This window comes from Ovis aries, chromosome 1 (genome assembly GCF_016772045.2).
Source record: "Ovis aries strain OAR_USU_Benz2616 breed Rambouillet chromosome 1, ARS-UI_Ramb_v3.0, whole genome shotgun sequence".
Lineage (NCBI taxonomy): Eukaryota > Metazoa > Chordata > Mammalia > Artiodactyla > Bovidae > Ovis > Ovis aries.
In genome coordinates, this window is record NC_056054.1 from 99,937,621 (window position 1) to 99,959,559 (window position 21,939).

The window sequence follows — 21,939 nt, forward strand, 5'->3', positions numbered from 1 at the left end:
ATTAAGAAAGAAAACCAGCTTGTAAGCGCAGTTAAAAACGACCCAGACCTTGCTTCTGGGGCTCCCTCTAGTGTCTGTCAGCTTTAATTCCATAACCTCACCACTCTACGCGTGTTAAACTCTCCTACCCGCTTTGCCCGTAACACTCGTGCATTAAGAGTTCACCGACTAAAGTGAAAGCTGGTACAGCTGCTTTTTAAGAAAACGTGGGTGGCTCTGAAAAGAGCCTTTAGATCGTCTGTTTTTAAAAGTACGCCTTAAGCCCGCTCCCCGCGGATGCGGCGAGCCAGCTGGATGTCTTTGGGCATGATGGTCACGCGCTTGGCGTGGATGGCGCACAGGTTCGTGTCTTCAAACAGCCCCACCAGGTAGGCCTCGCTCGCCTCCTGCAGCGCCATCACGGCCGAGCTCTGGAAGCGCAAATCGGTCTTAAAGTCCTGCGCGATCTCGCGCACCAGCCGCTGGAACGGCAGCTTGCGGATCAGCAGCTCGGTCGACTTCTGGTAGCGCCGGATCTCCCGCAGGGCCACGGTGCCCGGCCGGTAGCGATGCGGCTTCTTGACGCCGCCCGTGGCCGGCGCGCTCTTGCGAGCCGCCTTGGTGGCCAGCTGCTTCCGCGGCGCCTTGCCACCGGTCGACTTGCGGGCAGTCTGCTTCGTACGCGCCATAGTATCTCACAGGTTTTATTCACCGACCCCCTAGGCAGTCTCATTTATAGACGTAGCCTAGTCTTGATTGGACCAGAAAAGCTAGCAATTTCCGAAATTGTAATCTCATTGGTTAGAATTCAATCCTATTTGGGCAGAAGATTGTAATGCTAGTTTCTTTACTTACAACCTCCATTTTCCAGTCCTTTTCTATAATCTTATCACATTTTTTTTAAGCCCTTTTCTTTATATTGCTGTTAACTTTCGTAAGAACAATCTATGAAGTATTTTTGCACGCTTGGGATTTATATTTTAGCAAGTTCTTTAAGAATACAAGCACGCCCTAGGTTTCAGCCTGCATTTCCACTTACTAGTTATTGTAACTCCTCTCCCATAACTAACATTTATTTAGCTCCTGATATTGAGCTAAGCGAGAGCTACATTACGACTGAGGTTCAACAAAACAATATGTAGTTGAAGGAACCGGAAATTAAACTTAACCTTTACCCGGTTCGGAACTACACCAAAATTGTGTGCTGATGCTTACCAACTCAGAGCCGTCTGCCTCCCCCCATCCCCCGAGTGCGGTTTTCTCCTCAATCCATCAATGCATAATTAGGTCCTATGGACAAAACGCTTTAAGTAAGGGAAAATAACACCGGAAATATTAATTTCTCCCTTACAATAGTGAATAGTTTTAAATAGTCAAGTTGCTTATTAGTCATTTAACGTTCAAGGATCAAAGCACATAAATTATTCGTTGATTACTGAGTTGCTAGCATATTTTCAATAAAGTGTTTCCTAATGCTTACAGTTTCAAATCTTTTATATTCTTTATACAGAAATTTAAGATCTTTTGCCTTTTGTTTCCTGTGCTTTGAAGAATTTCTCAGAAAATTACATATAATAAAACAAAAGTTATGTAAGGTTACCAATGCTTAAAATTTTAATAACTAACAAATATATTTAAAATATGCTTATTTGATTGGAACAACATCCCATATAAAAACTCAAACCTGAGAATAAAATTAGGCCCAAGAGGCTCAAAACATAGCTCCAAGGTATGATGATCACTTTCCTGAAGTTAAAAGTGATTTTGAGAGTTTTTCCTGAACGTTAAACACAAGGTAGACAGTATCTGTGATATATGGTTGCCTTAGAAGTCACCTTTAATAACAGAATGCTGATTCATATTAGACGTCTCCTTAGGCAGCAGCAATCGCCTGCCATAGGGAGAAGATCTAAAACATCAGTGAGAAAGTGTTGGTGATATGAACAACTGTTACCATATCCTGTGGTTATTTTGTAATAACGTCTTGTAGATACAGAGCACCGCTCAGTATTTTAAAATTTTATATGTATATTATTTAATTCCAACTCTGTGAAATAGATGTTATTTAACTCATTTTACAGATAAAGAAACTGAGTCTCAGATGTTATGGCTCATCCTGGATAAGTGACAAGGCCTACATAATATTCTAAAGCACAAGAATGAAATTACAACGGATCTCCAGTTTTTGCAGGCTTGGGGTATATTTTAAAGCACTAGAGAATTTTCCCAACATACAATCGAATTACTTAACTCAGTTGTTCCCATCAGAAGAAGAAACTACCCCACAGCAGGTGTCTGGGTTATAGCCCAAAGCTGTCCACCCAAGTGTCACATTTCTTTGAAAAAAAGATTTTTTTAATTTGTTTTGATGTATCCACTCTTGGCCAAGCTGTATGGGATGTGCTCATTTAAACAAGAAAAGGATTCTCAAGCTGTCTGTTTATATAGAATCCAGCAGTAATGGGACTTGTATTACCTTTGTCAGCCAAAATTGGCAGTTGCCACAGGGGCTTGCTGTCTACCTCTACAAGGATTAAGTCATGGGCTGCTGCAGCTGCTGACCTCCAACACTCCTTGAAGGAGTTCAGGGTGGAGAGCAGAAATTAGGCACTCTGTGCTCCGGAAAACTGGCAGGATGGGTCTTTAGATAGTTAGATATTCTCAGGAGCTGATTTCATGAGCCCAGTTCTTATAAGAAAATACAGATATAAGATATCTAGAAAAACACTAAAATCCTTCATGGTGATAATTGTTTCTCGTGACTAGCAGAAGTCTCATAATGCCAGCAGAAACTTCTATAAAAAATATGTGCTTGATTGTATGTGCTCCTTTTGCCAAAATCAAGTATATATTGTCTTTTCCCTCTGCCTCTTTGGAAGTTTCTCAGAGCTATCAGAGGTGCTGTCTCCCAGGCTGCAGTCCTCATAGTGCCCCAAATAAAACTTAACTCACAACTCTCATGTTGTGCTTTTTTTTTTTTTTTTTTTTTTAAGTTGGTATCTTTATAGCAGAGAATGAGAAAATTCTGAGAGTCTTCCTCTGGCTTAATAAAGAAGCTGAATAAGAATTTCTACTTCTCAGAAAACAGTGATGCCAACTTAAATGTTAACTCTGAGACAACAAATCAAATAAGATAATCAGAATCGTATATTATTAAGGGTCATAAGTAACATTTCTCTGAACATACCAATCTGTAATATATAGTCACCTTAGAAGTCATCTTTAATATGATATATGATTGTCTTAGATATCACCTTTAATAAGAGAATTCTGATTTAGTTCAATTTCACCTAGTCTCCACATTGGACAATAGAGTAATAATCCTGTCAATGTTCTCAATATACCACTTTATCAAAAGCAAGTTTATAACAGAAGAATCTGTGCTTTGCTACAGCTGTGAGGAAGAGGCAGTCTTTTTCTCTTTTAATATTTCTGAAGTTTCTTTCATTAGAAATAACAAAAACCTGCAGTTTTAAGACTGAGCACTAAAATTTCATTATTTAGTATTGAGTGGGGGAAGAAAACAGGCATGAGAAGCTTAAATTTTACCGTAGGAAATAAGCAGGCAAAACATATAATGTTTTGTGTGTGCATGTGTTTGTTTTTAATACAAAAGTAATGAACTAAATTATAAGTTCTAGGAAGACAGTTTGTGTCTTGTTTTTTACTTCAAGTACCCCCAAGGTTTCAAGTATCACAATTTTGAGACTAAATCTTCAGCCTGTGGGTTTCAGGCCACATGCCTCCTTCTTTTCATTTTGAATGGCTTCAGCCCTGGACCAAATGGAGAGAAGGCCAAGGATTTTGAGTTTCCTTTCTTACTCCATTCTGAGCTAAACTCATTCCCCCAACACTCTACTTATTGGATAAACACTTCCCCTTTCCTGCCTGACCTTAACACTACTACCTGTAAGATACAGTGAGGGATTGTGTCTGGGAGGAAAAATTTCCCTTGACCCACTTAGGGTCCCTGGCTGAGTCTGAAAATTAAACAAAGACAGATTAACAGGAAAAAAGCACACAAAGGTATTTAAGTTTTACATGATGCAGGAACATTCATAAGGAAATGAAGATCTGAAGAAACAAGCCTAAGCATTTTTATGCTAGATTTAATGAAGAGCAGGTGTTGTGTAGAAATATGAGAGGTTAATGAGTATGAGGTAAGCGTACTAAACTGGGGGAACAGCAAGGCCTGTTTGTTAGGATTCTTCTGTGTGTCCCTTTGTCTTCAGAGATAAGGGTGCTCTTTTTCTCTGGGAATGGGGACAGCACCTCTCACAGAAGAGTTTTATGACCTCTTTCAGGTGAGAAAGTCTGGGGAAGGGCATAGTGACCCTCCCGCTTCAGCCATTTTCTCAAAATTTCTTCAGCTTACTCAATATGCTGAGGTGCCGTATTTTGGAGTAGCACATCTTGAACCCCATCAGTGGCAATATACGCCACCCCTAAAATATGTCACTTTAATATAAGGATTGTTTTTAAACTAGGGGACTTCTCTGGTGACTCAGATGGTAAAGAATCCACCTGCAGTGCAGGAGAGCTGGATTTGATACCTGGTTCGGGAAGATCCCCTGGAGAAGGGAATGGCAACCCACTCCAGTAGAATTCTACTCCAGTAGAATCCACTCTAGAGAATTGCATGGACAGAAGAGCCTGGCACGGGCTACATCCAAGGGGTGACAAAGGCAGACACGGCTGAGCAACTTTCACTTTCATTTTTCGCTTTTTAAACTAAAGGCACTTGAAAAACAGCAGATGCAAGAAGGGCCCTCTGACAACCCCTTTTCTTCCTTAAAAAAGGAGATTAACCCCCCTGCCCCGTATGCTAGATGTCTTCCCTATACAGGAGCGTGTTCCAAGACAGGGAATCCTGGAAAGCCGAGAGGAATCTGCTTAAACAAACCTTATTAACCTAACCCGTATCTTCCTAGTTACTTCTCTACCTAGTTAACTCCTGCAGTTAACTTCACATGTTAGCTACCTTTGTCCAAACCCTTTGGTCTTGTCACATCTCTAGACTTCATCAGGTTTTTTAATTGTTTTAAAAGTTATATTAAGCTCAGGGCCTACCTAGGTCTTCATGTTCCTTTTAAAGACTCCTGTATATACATGGAAATACGAAATTACATTCTTTTTTCCCTTTGACTGGATTTATGTCAGTTTAATTCTCAGGCCCAGTCATAGAATCTAAGATGTAAAAGAAAGTTTTCCCTCTGCTATAAATTTATACAATTTTTGGCTTTCCAGTATAACATGTCCTTGCGGACTGTAGTAGGTTCAAGTAAAGTTACACACAGTATTTTAAAGCTATTCAAACAAGAACTTATTTTGCTTCATTAACCATCCTCATGAGATTTGAGCTATATATTGCAGGGATTTTAAGGGCTATAGATATTATTTTTAACATTTATTTGTCTGTGTGGATCACAACAAACTGTGGAAAATTCTTCAAGAGATGGGAATACTAGACCACCTGACCTGCCTGCTGAGAAATCTGTATGGAGGACAAGAAGCAACAGTTAGAACTGGACGTGGAACAACAGACTGGTTCCAAATCCGGAATGGAGTATATCAAGGCTGTATATTGTCACCCTGCTGATTTAACTTACATGAAGAGTACATCATGCGAAATGCCAGGCTGGATGAAGCACAAGCTGGAATCAAGCTGCTGGGAGAACTATCAATAACCTCAGATACCCAGATGACACCACCCTTATGGCAGAAAGTGAAGAAGAACTAAAGAGCCTCTTGAATGAAAGTGAAAGAGGAGAGTGAAAAGTTGGCTTAAAGCTCAACATTCAGAAAATTAAGATCATGGCAACTGGTCCCGTCACTTCATGGCAAATAGATGGGGAAACAATGGAAACAGTGGGAGACTTTATTTTTCTGGGCTCAAAAATCACTGCAGATGGTGACTGCAGCCATGATATTAAAGGACACTTGCTCCTTGAAAGAAAAGCTATGACCAGCCGAGACAGCATATTAAAAAGCAGAGACATTACTTTGCCAACAAAGGTCTTTCTAGTCAAGGCTATGGTTTTTCCAGTAGTCATGTATGGATGTGAGAGTTGAACTGTGAAGAAAGCTGAGTGCCAAAGAATTGATGCTTTTAAACTGTGGTGTTGGAGAAGACTCTTGAGAGTCCCTTGGACTGCAAGGAGATCCAACCAGTCCATCGTAAAGGAAATCAGTCCTGCATATTCATTGGAAGTACTGATGCTGAAGCTGAAGCTCCAAAACTTTGGCCACCTGATTCGAAGAACTGACTCATTTGAAAAGATCCTGATGCTGGGAAAGATTGAAGGTAGGAGGAGAAGGGGACAACAGAGGATGAGATGGTTGGATGGCATCACCAATGTGATGGATATGAGTTTGAGTAAACTCCAGGTGTTGATGATGGACAGAGAAGCCTGTAAGTCCATGGGGTCACAAAGAGTCAGACACAACTGAGAGACTGAACTGAACTGCAACTTAGAAAAAAAATTCAGGCCACAGTTGTTAGCAGGACACTTAATACTTCTGGTCTGTGGGGAAAATTAGAACAGAATGCTCACAACTCAACCTACATATAGCCCGTCCGGAAAAAAAATGTATTTTTTAAACATATCCTCTTCCTCAACATTCCTTTCATTTAATTTTTGTAACAACAGTGTACATATGTTATTTCATTTAATACAGCTGCACATGGATTGCTTTCTCAATCTGAATTTACTTGCAACAGGGAAAAGGAGAATTTATTTCGGAGATAATTTTGTTTAGGTAATGAGTGATTAGTCGCTTCACAGGCAGATGAAGCATGCTGAAAGTTTGTAGATACTCTCTCTGAATCTGCCTAGGGCCCTGTTCTCTCTGACATCAAAAATCATCACTTCTGTCAGCCTGGGAAAGGAGAGACATGGACCCTAGGCTGAACAGTTTCTTTCAGGAGGCTGGGCTCTGCCCCTATAAGAGATAAAAGACCACATATTTCTCATTCATTAAGTTAAGGAGACCTCCCTGACTACATATATGCAGAAAGGCTCCTTGGAGGTCAAAAAGGGAGGGGGCATCACCTCATAGTAATTGATGTCAATGACCCATAAGCCTCTTCACTAGAATCCATCTTGGCTAAGAGATGCATGTGAGCACATGGGAAGATCCTGAGATATACCCAGACTCAGAACCAGGCAAATCGAAATGATTGGCCAAAGGAAATCTGGAAGCAATGCCCCATAAAAGTGATTCAAACCACCACGAGAGTGCTACTCTCTCTCAGCCTGCCCGTGTGTCTGTCTGCACATACTGGACTCTTTTTCCTCCTAACAAATACTGGTTTCACTATTTTCCATCTTTGTGCAAATTCTTTTCTGCAAAGCCAGAGAGCCAGGGCCTTGTCACTGACCTCTGGTTTAGTCACTAGGATTTGGTGCTCTCACCACCACAACCCCAACCTCAGCCTGGCCAGGAACCAAAGCCCTGCTTCAAGCTGCTGCAGGCCGAGAGCACTTGAGATCAAAACTTGGCTTGCAGTTGTTTCATCATGTTACACTTTGGTTGTGTCTTTCTTTCCTAGTAGCGTTTGAAGCAGTCAAATGGAGAAACTGTTCATTTTATAAACAATTATTGAGCTTGTGCTACATACTGAATAACATGTTGGTTTACAAAGAAAAATAAAAACCACTGCCAGGCACTCAAAGCTGGGGGAGGGGATATATAAGATGCAAAAGATACATAAAATAATGTGATAGATTCTGTAAGAGTGGCTAAAGAGTCAGCAAAAAGCATGTGTTTCTCTGTCCTGAAGCAGCAAATGGCGAGGAAGATATTACAGGGAAGGAAAAATAATTTTCCCTCCTCCCTTCTGAGTTCTCACTGAGACCTCTATAATAAAAGACAGATTAACAAGAGAAAAACAAACAAATTTATTAATAGATATACCTCAGGTTTATGTGAGAGATACAGGGGGAAATGAATAACTCCCTCAAATGGCTTAGAGTATAGACTTAAATACCATCTTAATAGGAAAGAGTGGTCAGGTAGGCCTTTAAGGGAGAGTAAATGATATTTAGGAAAGATGAATGGTTTGTGATGTTTGTCTGAGTGTGGTGGTGACGTCCAGTTTCCTCTCCTGTGTTGAGCCAATCTTCCCTGATTGATAGAAATCCCATTTCCATGGGATTTCCACTGAGTTCCTTTCTGAGGATCTGTCTTAGGTAGGTAAAGGAGTTCAAAGAAAGTCTATCCCTACATTAGCTGTTTTTCAAAGTATTACAGCTCAAAATAATCAATACACCAATGCCACATATTTTGAGGTAGCATGTCCAGAACTCTGTCATATTCTGAGGTGGCATATGCTACCATTCAAGATCTACTGTGAATTCCAGGGTGTTCATTTAGGCTTGTGATTTATGATAGCACCATCCAATGAGCAAAGTTGTTCAGTCACTCGTTGTGTCCGACTCTGCAACCCCATGGACTGTAGCCAGCCAGGCCCCTCTGTCCATGGGATTCTCCAGACACGAATACTGGAATGGGTTGGCATTTCCTTCTCCAAATGAGCAGAGAGAGAACCTCAATTTTTATAGGGTGGAAGGAGGAGAATATATTTCCTCAGCCCCACAAGAGTCACACCTTGGAGAGTTTAAACATTTTGATTTGGGGAGATTTTGAGTTTAAAATGACTAAAGAATAACCAGGAGAACCTCTGTGCCTGGAGCCTAGAAGTTTAGATAAAGATATAGATTTAAGATTCATTAACACGCAGAAGATAGAATTAAAAGAGAGATGAAGGAAGGCAGATAAGTTGTTTATTCTTTTCTTGTTTTTTAGGTCTGTTACGACTTATTTCCCACCAGTGACCAGGCTAATACAACATAACTTGCAAATATATTAGTTAAAATTATAATTTCTAATATTCTGGATATAAATTTTTTGCATCTTATTTAACATTGCTCCATTTAGCCATTAGCTTTTTTTTTCAAGTTTGTATGTTTTAGATATTAAAATAATAATAAACATATCTCAGAAAAAAAGATGATTCTTTTTGAGGTAGAAACCACATCTCTTCCTATATTCTACAGAAGACCCTGGTAATGAATGTGCGATCAGTAGAAACCAAATCAATTTCATAAGGCAGTTTCTGATAATGACTCTCAATATGGAGCAGATGTCCTCTTGTGTGAAACCCAATTCAGCAAACTTTGCTAGCTCCATGTGGGGTCTCAGTTTAGGCACTGAATTCTCGCTGAAAACAAGGGTCAGGAGAGGATCTGTAGAAACTGAGGTACAGAAACCCCTTCAGTCTTCTTTTTGTATGTGTTGCTTCTTTCTGCAGAGTTTAGGATGACAGTGCGTTGGATTCACTGACCTCCACGTTAGAAGCCTTGCAGTATAGAAACCAATTTTCCTAGGATCTGATTTCTCCTGGGTGAGGGGACATTCCATGCCTCATATACACAAAATAGAGACGAGACTCGGGAATTACTGCGCGCTGTCTCTTTCCCCTCCCCATGCATGCCAGGTGCAGCTGCCCTAGGGATCGCCGCCTGGGTCTGTCAGTCTAATTGTGGAAACCGTGTCTGCTGTTTTATGTAACCGTGGTTTCGAAGCCTAGGATCTCTCTGTAGAGGTTAGATCCGGGGCGGAGCTCTCTAACTCCTGCCTCTGGATTCCATCTGCCCTTCCTCTGGTTTTTCTCCCCATTCCTTTCTTCTTAGTCTAAATCTAATGTCTTCTGGGACCTCACAGTCGGAGCGAGACAGAGGCGAAAACAGCGGCAGGATCCGGAAACTTGGATCCGAATTCTCCCGGGAATTCTGGCAAATAGATCTTTGAAAAGAGTAGTCCGAGAGGAGAGGGGCAAGATAGGGGCAGAGGATTAAAGAATACAAAGTACTATGCATAAAATAAATAAACTAAAAGGGCATATTCTACAGCACAGATAATGTAGCCAATATTTTATAATAACTAAATGCAATCTGATTTATAAAAATATTGAATCGTTGGTACACCTGAAACTAATATAAAATTGTAAATCAACTTCAAAAATAAATTAATAAAAATGAAAGGAGAGGATCCATTAGAGGGTTCTGTGGAGGGTGGAGGAAGATAGGGAAACAGCAGAAATGAAGAACAGTCGAGTGGGCGGGGACAATTGGGACCGCTTCCCGCCCGCGCGCTTTCGGTTTTCAATCAGGTCCGCTGCTCTTGTATATCTGGGGGAAAAGCAGCCCTTTCTGTCTCAGAGGCTTTCCGACCAGCTCAGTCATGTCTGGACGAGGAAAGGGCGGCAAAGGCTTAGGCAAGGGTGGCGCCAAGCGCCACCGCAAAGTCTTGAGAGATAACATCCAAGGCATCACTAAGCCGGCCATTCGGCGCCTTGCTCGGCGTGGGGGAGTCAAGCGCATTTCCGGCCTCATTTACGAGGAGACCCGAGGCGTGTTGAAGGTGTTTCTGGAGAATGTTATTCGGGACGCAGTCACCTACACGGAGCACGCCAAGCGCAAGACGGTCACTGCCATGGACGTGGTCTACGCGCTAAAGCGGCAGGGACGCACCCTGTACGGCTTCGGAGGTTGAGCTGCTGCCCCTGTGTTCTGTGTGACAATCTCAAAGGCCCTTTTTAGGGCCAACCACACGGTCATCTGAAGAGCTGGATACTTAAAAGTATGGGTAACTTTGTATCTGGCTAGAGTGGGGTCAGAAGTAGCGAATCCTGAAAGTGTCAACAGCTCAGAAGACAAGTCATTTACCAAAAGCTGCTCTTCACTTGTCTGCTTGCTTTGGGGCTCGCTATCAATTGTAGTCGTTGGACCAGGCTGTGGAAAGTAGTTTGTGTGGGCTTCACTTCCCAGCTCTAGGGATCATACTGGGTGGTGGTAATTACCATTACAATCTTCTCACCTGGGAAGGTGCAAGAGCACTAGCAAAGAAATAAATCCAGTAACTGACCATTCAAATATGAAGCAAATAAGGGGTCGTTAGGTCAGAGGTGGGCTCATTGAGTTTTAAACACATTTGCAAATTATCTGACCAGTGTATGGAAGGTATTTTTGGTGTCCTGTGCTTTTTATGCTAAAGGCCCCTCACAATTAGCTGCTGAGAGTAGTGTGTGTGTGTGTGTGTGTGTGTGTGTGTGTGTGTACAACATTCAAGGAAGAATTTACTTAAAGATTTAAGAGATTTGTCTTTGGTGATAATATCACAAAGATAAAATGCAGAAACATGAATTTTCAATAAAAGCTGAGCAGAGTATATAACTTTAATGTGAAAGCACATCTTCAAGAAACAGAAAATTCTGGTATGTGACTCTTCCATTAAGGCCTGTTGCAGCTTAGAGTAAGAGACTGTCAGAAACATACCATCAATACACAAAGCACAGTTTAATTTTTAACAAGGCAAAAGCAAATTCTTATATATAGATAGAGATACATAGTCTTTCTCTATACACTACCACTGCTAAATTGCCCTAATTTGAATTGAAGTATTGGTCCACACCTCTTGTCCTTAAACCTAATTATAGTTTTGCAGGTATTACATTTTCAAGTAAAAGGTGTTTGTTTTTTTTTAATGTTCCAGGCCTATAATTTTACAGCTAAATTTGGCCTGTCTGTATCCCCCAAGAAAATCCTACAGAAGAAATTCTGTCAATTCCCAAAAGATATTGAGAATTGGTCTCCACACTTGGCTGCTCTCATTAGCATCAAACACTTGGTCAACTGGTTTAAAACGAGGTGCTTAGCAATGGAGATGCCAGAAAGTCAAAGCATGGGAAACCTGCCCTAAAGAGGTTATTATCAGAATGAGTGAGTGAATGTTCAGTCGCTCAGTGGTTTCCAACTCTTTGCAGCCCCCACGAACTAGGGGAGAAAAATAATACATAAAATACATACACAGCCCAAAAGCACAAAGTGTCACATATTTGGGATGATGCAAAATGTAAATGATGATTATTATAGGAGTCCTAACAGCAGAGGTCACTGGCTGCTGGAGAATGATCAGGCTTGGCTGTAGAGGTGGGGCTTGTATCAGGCTGTTAAGGAGCAGAATGCCTGGCATCCTGATAAGAGATACAGTAAAGGGGAGGGGGAGGACCAGGGAGGGAAACGCAAGAATAACATTTGTGAAGATGTCCAAGGACAAAAGGATTCAATGCTCAAGATGTTTCATCTTCCCTTCAAATTAAAATCTCAACAGCAACTGATGACATTTCTATTTCAAACATCTCTATGATTTTTTTTTTCATTTTAAAGGTAATGCAGATTGAATATATCTGATCCTCGCTGAGATCCTCTGAAGGAGATTATCAAAAATTTGAAGAGAAATCAAAGAATAAAGGAAGGAGGGTGCAACATATCCATTATCTAAACTGCTGCTGCTGCTGCTAAGTCACTTCAGTGTGTCCGACTCTGTGCGACCCCATAGACGGCAGCCCACTAGGCTCACTCATCCCTGGGATTCTCGAGGCAAGAATACTGGAGTGGGTTGCCATTTCCTTCTCCAATGCATGAAAGTGAAAAGTGAAATTGAAAGTGAAGTCGCTCAGTCGTGTCTGACTCTTAGCAACCCCATGGACTGCAGCCTACCAGGCTCTTCCATCCATGGGATTTCCCAAAGTGTGGTATCTAGTCTAGGAGCATCAGCTTACCTGGGAATTGCTAGAAATCCAAAATCTTGGACCCCGATTTTGCAAAACCCCAGACCTGTTGCCTGAGAAACTCTGGAAAGTGAGATCTAGCAATTCATATTTTAACAAACCCTCCAGTTGATTCTGAAACACATGAAAGTTTGAGAACAACTGGTTAAATAACAGTTTTTCTTTAAATCAAACGAAAATATTTAGAATCTGAGTATGTGTTGCCCTAATTTGTTTCAGTTCAGCTCAGTTCAGTCACTCAATCGTGTCCGACTCTTTGCGACCCCATGAATCGCAACACACCAGGCCTCCCTGTCCATCACCAACTCCCGCAGTTCACTCAGACTCATGCCCATCGAGTCAGTAATGCCATCCGGCCATCTCATCCTCTGTCGTCCCCTTCTCCTCCTGCCCCCAGTCCCTCCCAGCATCAAAGTCTTTTCCAATGAGTCAACTCTTCGCATGAGGTGGCCAAAGTACTGGAGTTTCAGCTTCAGCATCATTCCTTCCAAAGAAATCCCTGGGCTGATCTCCTTTAGAATGGACTGGTTGGATCTCCTTGCAGTCCAAGGGACTCTCAAGAGTCTTCTCCAACACCACAGTTCAAAAGCATCAATTCTTCGGTGCTCAGCCTTCTTCACAGTCCAACTCTCACATCCATACATGACTATGTTAAATTTTGTGTTCTTTGATACCAAAAACAAAAGAAAACTTTAGGTGAATGATTCTAATAAAAAAATTTTAGGACAAAATATTACAGGAGGGAAAGGTAGAATTGCTTATTTCCTTAAAGCATTTGGGGCAAAAAAAAAAATGTATGAATAAAAAATGTAGTCAGCTTGTTTTATTAAATATCACTGGTTTGTGTTTTAACAGTACTTAATTTTGTTATCAAGGGATTTTTTTTTTAATTCTTACATTTCTTTAAGATCTTACTGTTTAACCATAAATTATACGTCTTCTTTATAGTGATTTTAATAGTGATCCCTCTTCCCACCTTTTCTACTCTACTAAACACTGTTAAAACAAGGCATGACTGAATCTTCTGTTAGCCATATCCAGCCTCTGAATTTTGTCAAATTACAGAGTATACATTATGCATAGTTTCATGTTAATAAATGGTTTTGTTTTTGTCATTCTTAACCATCTGTAACAGTGAGGAATATAATGCTATTTGGTAACAAAATAATTTCCTTTCCATTTCTACCTTCTGAGTGGCTCAAGTACTCTTTAAGCCAGCCCTGGCTGTCAGCTTGTTCCTCCCATGGGTGATTCAGGACTTTCAGTACAATACATGCATACAAATGATTGTTTAGTCTGCATGTCTACTTCCATTACCATGATGACAGAGGCACTCAAGTGTCACTGGCTAATCAGACATCACACTGGACCAGTTTGAAGACTTGCCTTGCCTTTCCAGACTCCCAACTTCTTTGAATAGCAGCATTATCCTCCTGAAGGCTAGATGTGCCTGTCATCTTTCACAACATTCTTCCTCTGAAACATTCAACTCCAAACTTTATATTGTAGCTATTGATGAACATGTTATTTCTCTATGTGAGCCAAAAGTATAGAATTATCATTAACATAGACTATTACCAGTACATATAAATATGTATGGATATATAGAAAACTATCAGGAAGAATGTTCACAGAAATTTGAGTAATTTATAGGTGTTGGTTTTTGTTATAATCATTGAACGTTTTGAATTGTTCCAATATCTTAAATAAGCATGTACAATTCCAGCCCCCACCCCTACCCAGACAATCAGAAGATCTAGGGTGGATGGGGAATGAGGGAGAAAGAAAGAGAGATTCTGGACTATATGGCCCATGGCAAATCTTAACTTTGCCACAGTCCCATTTTCTCATTGTAATGTTGCTGAGAATTCCTGACTTTCTTACAGAAATGATTCAAGGATCAAATGAGAAGATCTCTGAAAGATTAAAGTGAAATCTTTCTATGTGAAAGTCTTGTAATGAAACAGAAACCTAAGTTGGTGTATTTACTGCCTATTTCACTCAATGTAGGTCTTCTATGCTCCATAATAACTGGGGAAGCGGGAGTCAGTGTAGTCAAAATTTAAAGAGCAAAGAAGACAGTGGGTAAGGGTGGGTATGAACAAGTTGGCAGGTCCAGATTTTTCAGAATTAGAGCAGAAAAATGTGAACTCATCTTAAAGAATCAAACTTGCCAGCTGACTTGACTGTTAAAATGTGTATAAAAAGTTATAACAAGTAGGTAACATAGCCTGTGAGAAATGTTAAATATAAATAAATAGAGCATCTTCCCACATAGATATAGGAAAGGATAGAAGTACCAAGTAAGCACCATATCAAATATTTATGAGATACATGAAGTGCCCAGTATTCGTGGCTTCTATCAGCCATCCACTGGTGACAGCCATTGTTGCCCAATGTCCTCTGCATGCTAAGCACAGAGAAATTCATAGCTACTCAGCAAGTTATTAGTGAATTACAATGACGGCCAGGAACACTTGCCCCTGTATCTCTTTGACTGAGCCAGCTTAAATTAGGATCAAGGACCTTCTGTCTGCTGAGTCCCCTTGTCCACTCTCATCTCTAGTCCTTTTAACTGCAGCATCAACAGGGAAGGCTGATGCCACAGAGCAAGACAGGACAGAAAACTGTAACTCAGCACTGGATACAGTGTTGTACTTCCCCCATCATTGAACCCTATTCTATTAATATGTCTGTTAATTTACCCTTGCTTGTCATTTTCCCTTGCTTTTTGTTTCTTTCTTTTTTTTTACTTTATTTTACTTTTACAATACTGTATTGGTTTTGCCATATATTGACATGAATCCACCACGGGTGTACATGCGTTCCCAAACATGAATTCCCCCTCCCACCTCTCTCCCCATAACATCTCTCTGGGTGATCCCCGTGCACCAGCCCCAAGCATGCTGTATCCTGCATCGGACATAGACTGGCGATTCGATTCTTACATGATAGTATACATGTTACAATGCCATTCTCCCAAATCATTCCACCCTCTCCCTCTCCCTCTGAGTCCAAAAGTCCGTTATACACACCTGTGTCTTTTGTTTCATGTTTTAAATGAATTCAATTAACTGTGATTTGAACATCTTTATTTGGCCTTTCTGTTCAGTGAACTCTGGGATTTCTTATCTGGTAGTAGAGTAGAAGACTATGATTACAACAAAGTAATTTTTTACCACAACCTGATTAGAGAAGAGGGCTGGAAACGAGGGAGGAGAGGAGGGAACAAGAGGGTTGCAATCATCAAAGTAACCTCCAAGGCAGACGTACCCTGACTCTAGTGAGCATTTCCAGTCCAGTTCTTGTAATGAGGCAGCCTTTAGAGTGAAATGGTACCCTGGTTGAGTAATGGCAGCCACTGAAGTCATCTGCTTCCAGGCTCTTCCAATCTTTCTGATTGTAGTTTGGCTTCCCATATAGATTTGCCTGCAGGGAGCTAATGGACTGATCAGTTACACTTCTTGTTGGAAATTGAGAGCATGAATTCTGGAACCAGATTATTCAAGTTAGGATCTTTCCTTTTGTTGTTGTATAACCCGCCAGAAATGCAAAAAAGGGAAATGCTGTCTGAGGAGGCCTTAGAAATAGCTGAGAAAAGAAAAGAAGCTAAAGGCAAAGGAGAAAAGGAAAGATATACCCATCTGACTGCAGAGTTCCAAAGGATAGCAAGGAGAGATAAAAAAGCCTTCCTCAGTGATCAGTGCAAAGAAATAGAGTAAAACAATAGACTGGGAAAGACTAGAGACCTCTTCAAGAAAATTGGAAATACCAAGGGAATATTTCATGCAAAGATGGGCACAATAAAGGATAAAAACAGTATGGACCTAACAGAAGCAGAAGATATTAAGAAGAGGTGGCAAGAATACACAGAAGAATTAGACAAAAAAGATCTTAATGACCCAGATAACCATGATGGTGTGATCACTTACCTCGAGCCAAACATCCTGGAGTACCAAGTCAAATGGGCCTTAGGAAGCATCACTACAAACATCACTACACTAACTAAGCATCCCTAGCTTAGTGGAGGTGATAGAATTCCAGCTGAGCTATTTCAAATCCTAAAAGATGATACTGTGAAAGTGCTGCACTCAATATGCCAGCAAATCAAGTCACTCAACTGAGAACCTCAAGCTGTACCTCAGAAAGCCCTATGTCTGTTTGTCTGTTTTTACCATGAGGATGGATGAGATGATACGTGCAAAGGTGGTGCCCCACCACACCTTAAAAGTTACTACTTTTTAACTCAGAGTACTGATACAGGTCCTGGATCCACCCTGCATTGAGGGCCTAAGCAGGTAATCAGGGTCTAGGCAGAGACCTGGAGGCATGCTCCGGAAATTGCTGTGACCCTGGAGCTTGGACTTCAAGGAGATCCAACCAGTCCATTCTAAAGGAGATCAGTCCTGGCTGTTCATTGGAAGGACTGATGCTGAAGCTGAAACTCCAATACTTTGGCCACCTCGTGGGAAGAGTTGACTCATTTGGGAAAAACTCTGATGCTGGGAGGGATTGGGGGCAGGAGGAGAAGGGGATGACAGAGGATGAGATGGCTGGATGGCATCACTGACTCAATGGACATGAGTTTGAGAGAACTCCGGGAGTTGGTGATGGACAGGGAGGCCTGGCGTGCTGCAATTCATGGGGTCGCAGAGTCGGACATGACTGAGCAACTGAACTGAACTGAATTAAAGCTTAAGAAAAAAAGAAAAAAAAAAAGTATCTTTCCTTTTCCCTCCTCTGTATTCTCACTGACTTCTATAACAAATGCTTTTAACCTGTCACTGTGCTGAGACAAAACGGAAAACAGGCTTTGGCCTTGTCCAAGTTCAGATAGATGACTGAGAAGGTTAAGATGACGTGTCACATAAGACCTGTACAGCCTTTGTGTCTGAGATCTGTGGAGAGGGGCTGTGCAAGACCTTGCCCCCACTCTGCTGCCCATTAGAGGCCTTGCACTTCCACCTCCCCTCACCCCCTTCAACCCTGGCCCAAATGGTACAAGAATCATCTCAGGTCTCCACTCTCACTATTTCCTAACAGGGGGTTGGGAGAGATCGGTGGGGCGGGCGGGGCGCGGTGAGGACTTCATTTCCCCAAAAGAAGACCATGCTCTGCCTGTTTGATCTCTTCCCCAAACTTGAGCTCAGAGCCCCACTTCTTTCCTTTCACTGAGTAGTAACCCAAAACCTGAGAAGAGACTTCCCACATGTCTGAATGAAACAGATACAGACACTACCAGAGGTTGAAGCGATAGCCCCACGGAGTCTCTTTGTGGAACTGGGCAGGAAAGCAATCCCTTTAAGACCCAGCTCACCAAAGTGGCTTTAGGATCTGTACAAGCACCCTGTCATTCATCCCCGGGTTTTGAGAAGTAGAGGGTGGGAGTGAGGCCTCAAATTACTGACACCTGAAGCGATGAAATGCCGCACTTTACTCGGCAGAAGTGGGCCAGGACCCGGGTGGCGGTATCCCTCCAGAGCGGGGGAGCCAAGCGTCCGGAGACCTTTCGGGCACCGGTGAGAAGGTCTAATCTGTGCGCGAGTCTCAGCCGCCTTAAAGCCCTTTCACCCACGAATCCCGAGCGTCTCCAAGTGACTCCGCCTTCTCTCAACCCATCTCCCCACACGAACAGTCGCCCCGCACCTAATCACAGCTCACCTTGCTCCCGGGACAATTACAATCGTGGGCCACAGTGGAGCACAAAGACGCTGGAGAAGAGCCCCAACCTACAAGAGAACACACCTCTAAGCAGCCAAGTTGGACGTTCTAGGGCGCCCAAAAAAGCAGCGGCAACCCACCAGCCCAGACAAGCACACTGACCCAATTCTTACTGACATCTGGGAAGGCTGCAGCGAGCAAGGGTTTAGGCCGGATAACTGGCCTTTAGCCTATGTCTGTTAGGAGTCCAGTGCTTTGCGCGCTCTAAGGTCCTCCCATCTCGAGCGCGCCCTACCCTCCCGGAGTATGCGAACGCCTACCAAAAGAGTGGACAAGCGACACAGCTGCTTTCAAGTGTAGTCGTGGGTGGCTCTGAAAAGAGCCTTTGGATCTGATGGAACCTCGAGCAGAGCGCACACTTCTTAAGCCCGCTCCCCGCGGATGCGGCGAGCCAGCTGGATGTCTTTGGGCATGATGGTCACGCGCTTGGCGTGGATGGCGCACAGGTTCGTGTCTTCAAACAGCCCCACCAGGTAGGCCTCGCTCGCCTCCTGCAGCGCCATCACGGCCGAGCTCTGGAAGCGCAGGTCCGTCTTGAAGTCCTGCGCGATCTCGCGCACCAGCCGCTGGAACGGCAGCTTGCGGATCAGCAGCTCGGTCGACTTCTGGTAGCGCCGGATCTCCCGCAGGGCCACGGTACCCGGCCGGTAGCGATGCGGCTTCTTGACGCCGCCCGTGGCCGGCGCGCTCTTGCGAGCCGCCTTGGTGGCCAGCTGCTTCCGCGGGGCCTTGCCACCGGTCGACTTGCGGGCAGTCTGCTTTGTACGAGCCATAGCGAACCAAGACGCGAACTTACGCGAGCAGCGCCGCGCAGGGAGAGTAACCAGGGGCGCGGCCGCTGCAGCAGTCTTTATAGGCAGTCTTTTCCCAGTTGGGCGGGACAATACTTGAAAGTCCCGCGCTGGCTATCCATTGGCTGGGACGTCATCCTCTTTAGCGCCACTGATTGGCTTGAGCCGACTCCTCCCTCCCCCCGCCCCCTCGCAGCCCCGCCGCCCCGCCGCCCATCGGCCTCCCTTTCGACTTTCCAGTTTGCCTAGTTTTTCCCCCTCCTCGGTTTTCATTTATTTCAGGGTAGGAGTCATATTTGAGAGCAGCTGTGACAATGTTCCTTCTCAGTCCCTTAGAACACACTACTTACGATACCCTCTTCCTTTCTACGCTAACTCCCAAACTGAACCTCGACCTTCTGTTTGCGCCACCCCCGCCCCCAGCACCCTGAACGCAGCTCCCTTTCCAGAGGTCCCCTAGCCTACCTAGTTGGCTGGACGGATCTTGCTTTGCTTTCCGCCTTCCGGTACTTTAAAGATCGGAAAGTTATCGCCCCCGCAGCAGGGCGCGGGATCCCGTTTCCGAAAGCCGAACTGGGGACCTGTATCTCCACCGCTAAACCATTTTATCCCTTTAAGACAGTAGACTGAAGTCAAAAACCCAGGTCCGCCAGCCTCTTCAAATCTATCCGCTTCCTTAACAGACGGGGGTGTCCGAGATGGATGTGTGTGAGGAGACATCCCGCTGGTACTTAAGACCTCAAGTTGGGCAAAGGCCTGGGGAACAACTGGTGTTGAGCACTAGACGTCCGACTCCCAAACAGAAACCATCGCGGAGCACTTAGAACTGAAGCGACTGTGGCGCGCTCAAGTTTCCTACCTTCACCTGGCTCAAGTCCTAGGTTTTACGACCCACCACAACCCAGGCTGGGCTCCCCCTTTACTACCGACAAGGTTGGAATCGAGAAGTTACTGTGAACAACTCTTTATTTGAAAGCGTGGGTGGCTCTGAAAAGAGCCTTTTGATTTTACAGGTGCCCCTTCTACAGGAGAGCTGGGTAGGGCTGCCGGAGACCGGCCTCACTTGCCCTTTGCCTTGTGGTGGCTCTCAGTCTTCTTCGGGAGCAACACGGCCTGGATATTGGGCAAAACGCCGCCCTGGGCGATGGTGACCTTGCCCAAGAGCTTGTTCAGCTCCTCGTCGTTGCGGATGGCCAGCTGCAGGTGACGAGGGATGATGCGCGTCTTCTTGTTGTCTCGCGCCGCATTGCCCGCCAGCTCCAGGATTTCGGCGGTCAGGTACTCCAAGACCGCCGCCATGTAGACGGGCGCGCCGGCCCCCACCCGCTCAGCGTAGTTGCCTTTGCGCAGCAGGCGGTGCACCCGCCCTACCGGGAACTGCAAGCCTGCGCGAGACGAGCGCGACTTGGCCTTGGCGCGGGCCTTGCCGCCTTGCTTGCCACGACCAGACATGACAGCGACACCCACTAACAAATGCTCCCGCCAAACGCCCGACAAAGTCGCCCTCCACGGCCCCACTTCACCCTTTTATAGACAGAACGGCGATTGCCTAGAAGGCACTTTGATTGGCTACAGCACATCTTCGGCCTCGTGACCAATAGGATAGCGCAGTCAGAATCCACTCATTTACATAACCTCGTCTCCCTCGCGAGAGAGCCACTGAAATCTCGCCAATCGCAACGGGGCGTGATCAGAACCTTAATTTGCCTACAGTCTCTATAAGTACTGAGTCGTGGCGGCCAGCCCGGGTGCTGCCAGTTGTCGTCGGCGTTCCCGGTAGGCCCTATAGCTTGTGCTTGACGTTATGCCTGAGCCGGCAAAATCTGTTCCCGCGCCCAAAAAGGGTTCCAAGAAAGCCGTGACCAAAGCCCAGAAAAAGGACGGCAAGAAGCGCAAGCGCAGCCGCAAGGAGAGCTATTCCATCTACGTGTACAAAGTGTTGAAACAGGTGCACCCGGACACCGGCATCTCGTCCAAAGCCATGGGCATCATGAACTCATTTGTCAACGACATCTTCGAGCGCATCGCGGGCGAAGCGTCGCGCTTAGCCCATTACAACAAGCGCTCAACCATCACGTCCCGGGAGATCCAAACGGCCGTGCGACTGCTGTTGCCCGGCGAGCTAGCCAAGCACGCCGTGTCCGAGGGCACCAAGGCGGTCACCAAGTACACCAGCTCCAAGTGAGTCCCTGTGGGGACTCGGCGCTCGCACGAGTTGCCCAGCCACTTGACGTTCTAAAGGTTCTTTTCAGAGCCACCCACCTTCTCAGTGGAAGAAGCTGTCATTTTGTTTTACACGGTCTTATTCTGCCCAGCTTTTTGTATTGGTTTTCACTCGTTAAGAACAAATATCATATTTCTTTAGATACAATGGGGGAACAAGTATGTTTATCTAGTTTTGTGTGGGATTATAATAGGGTATAGATGTGCTGAGTTTTCTCAAAAGAACTGCTGTTGAAACTCGCTGTTTCAGTGATGTTGCTTTTTATGAGTTTCATCATAGAAGATTAAAAAGTTTGAATATCTATGGTGCAACTGTCTAGTGTTCCCAAATGATAAAACGATGTGGTACTGAAGTTTCATAGAGCGTGTTCTGTGTTGTGTACAAAATGGGATAATTTAGCTTACACTTAGTACTACAAATTCGTTGAGTTTATATATCCTGCATTCACAAGCACATGGGTGCCCAGTTTATGTGTAGATTCCCCCGTTAGGGAAATTGGAGCTTGGTTATGATACCCAAGAACTAACCGTTTTGCTGCCTTTGCTCTGCTGCTGCTGTGCTGCTGCTAAGTCGCTTCAGTCGTCTGCCTC

The 21,939-nt window shown here is 44.0% G+C and overlaps 5 protein-coding genes across 5 annotated transcripts; 2 read left to right on the plus strand and 3 right to left on the minus strand.

Annotated features, from left to right (window-relative positions):
- Positions 1-207: 207 nt before the first annotated feature.
- Positions 208-685, minus strand: LOC101120877 (histone H3). The gene has a single exon (XM_012180232.5). It carries the CDS (start codon positions 666-668, stop codon positions 258-260), a length of 411 nt encoding a protein of 136 aa, XP_012035622.2. The 5' UTR covers positions 669-685; the 3' UTR covers positions 208-257.
- A 9,510-nt stretch (positions 686-10,195) lies between these two features.
- Positions 10,196-13,735, plus strand: LOC114113187 (histone H4). Its single transcript, XM_027964972.3, has 2 exons — positions 10,196-10,623; positions 12,210-13,735. Exon 1 carries the CDS (start codon positions 10,225-10,227, stop codon positions 10,534-10,536), a length of 312 nt encoding a protein of 103 aa, XP_027820773.1. The 5' UTR covers positions 10,196-10,224; the 3' UTR covers positions 10,537-10,623; positions 12,210-13,735.
- A 4,945-nt stretch (positions 13,736-18,680) lies between these two features.
- On the minus strand, positions 18,681-20,626 carry LOC101115753 (histone H3). Its single transcript, XM_042253659.1, has one exon. It carries the CDS (start codon positions 19,105-19,107, stop codon positions 18,697-18,699), a length of 411 nt encoding a protein of 136 aa, XP_042109593.1. The 5' UTR covers positions 19,108-20,626; the 3' UTR covers positions 18,681-18,696.
- Positions 20,074-20,626, minus strand: LOC101121387 (histone H2A type 2-A). The gene has a single exon (XM_004002427.6). The coding sequence runs from the start codon at positions 20,575-20,577 to the stop codon at positions 20,185-20,187; it is 393 nt and encodes a 130-aa protein (XP_004002476.1). The 5' UTR covers positions 20,578-20,626; the 3' UTR covers positions 20,074-20,184.
- A 247-nt stretch (positions 20,627-20,873) lies between these two features.
- On the plus strand, positions 20,874-21,701 carry LOC101121643 (histone H2B type 2-E-like). Its single transcript, XM_004002428.6, has one exon. The coding sequence runs from the start codon at positions 20,930-20,932 to the stop codon at positions 21,308-21,310; it is 381 nt and encodes a 126-aa protein (XP_004002477.1). The 5' UTR covers positions 20,874-20,929; the 3' UTR covers positions 21,311-21,701.
- Positions 21,702-21,939: the final 238 nt, after the last annotated feature.

Bases quoted from the DNA above. Each gene is read 5' to 3' on its own strand.
- LOC114113187 (XM_027964972.3), top strand. From the start codon at position 10,225: ATGTCTGGACGAGGAAAGGGCGGCAAAGGCTTAGGCAAGGGTGGCGCC.
- LOC101115753 (XM_042253659.1), bottom strand. From the start codon at position 19,107: ATGGCTCGTACAAAGCAGACTGCCCGCAAGTCGACCGGTGGCAAGGCC.
- LOC101120877 (XM_012180232.5), bottom strand. From the start codon at position 668: ATGGCGCGTACGAAGCAGACTGCCCGCAAGTCGACCGGTGGCAAGGCG.
- LOC101121643 (XM_004002428.6), top strand. From the start codon at position 20,930: ATGCCTGAGCCGGCAAAATCTGTTCCCGCGCCCAAAAAGGGTTCCAAG.
- LOC101121387 (XM_004002427.6), bottom strand. From the start codon at position 20,577: ATGTCTGGTCGTGGCAAGCAAGGCGGCAAGGCCCGCGCCAAGGCCAAG.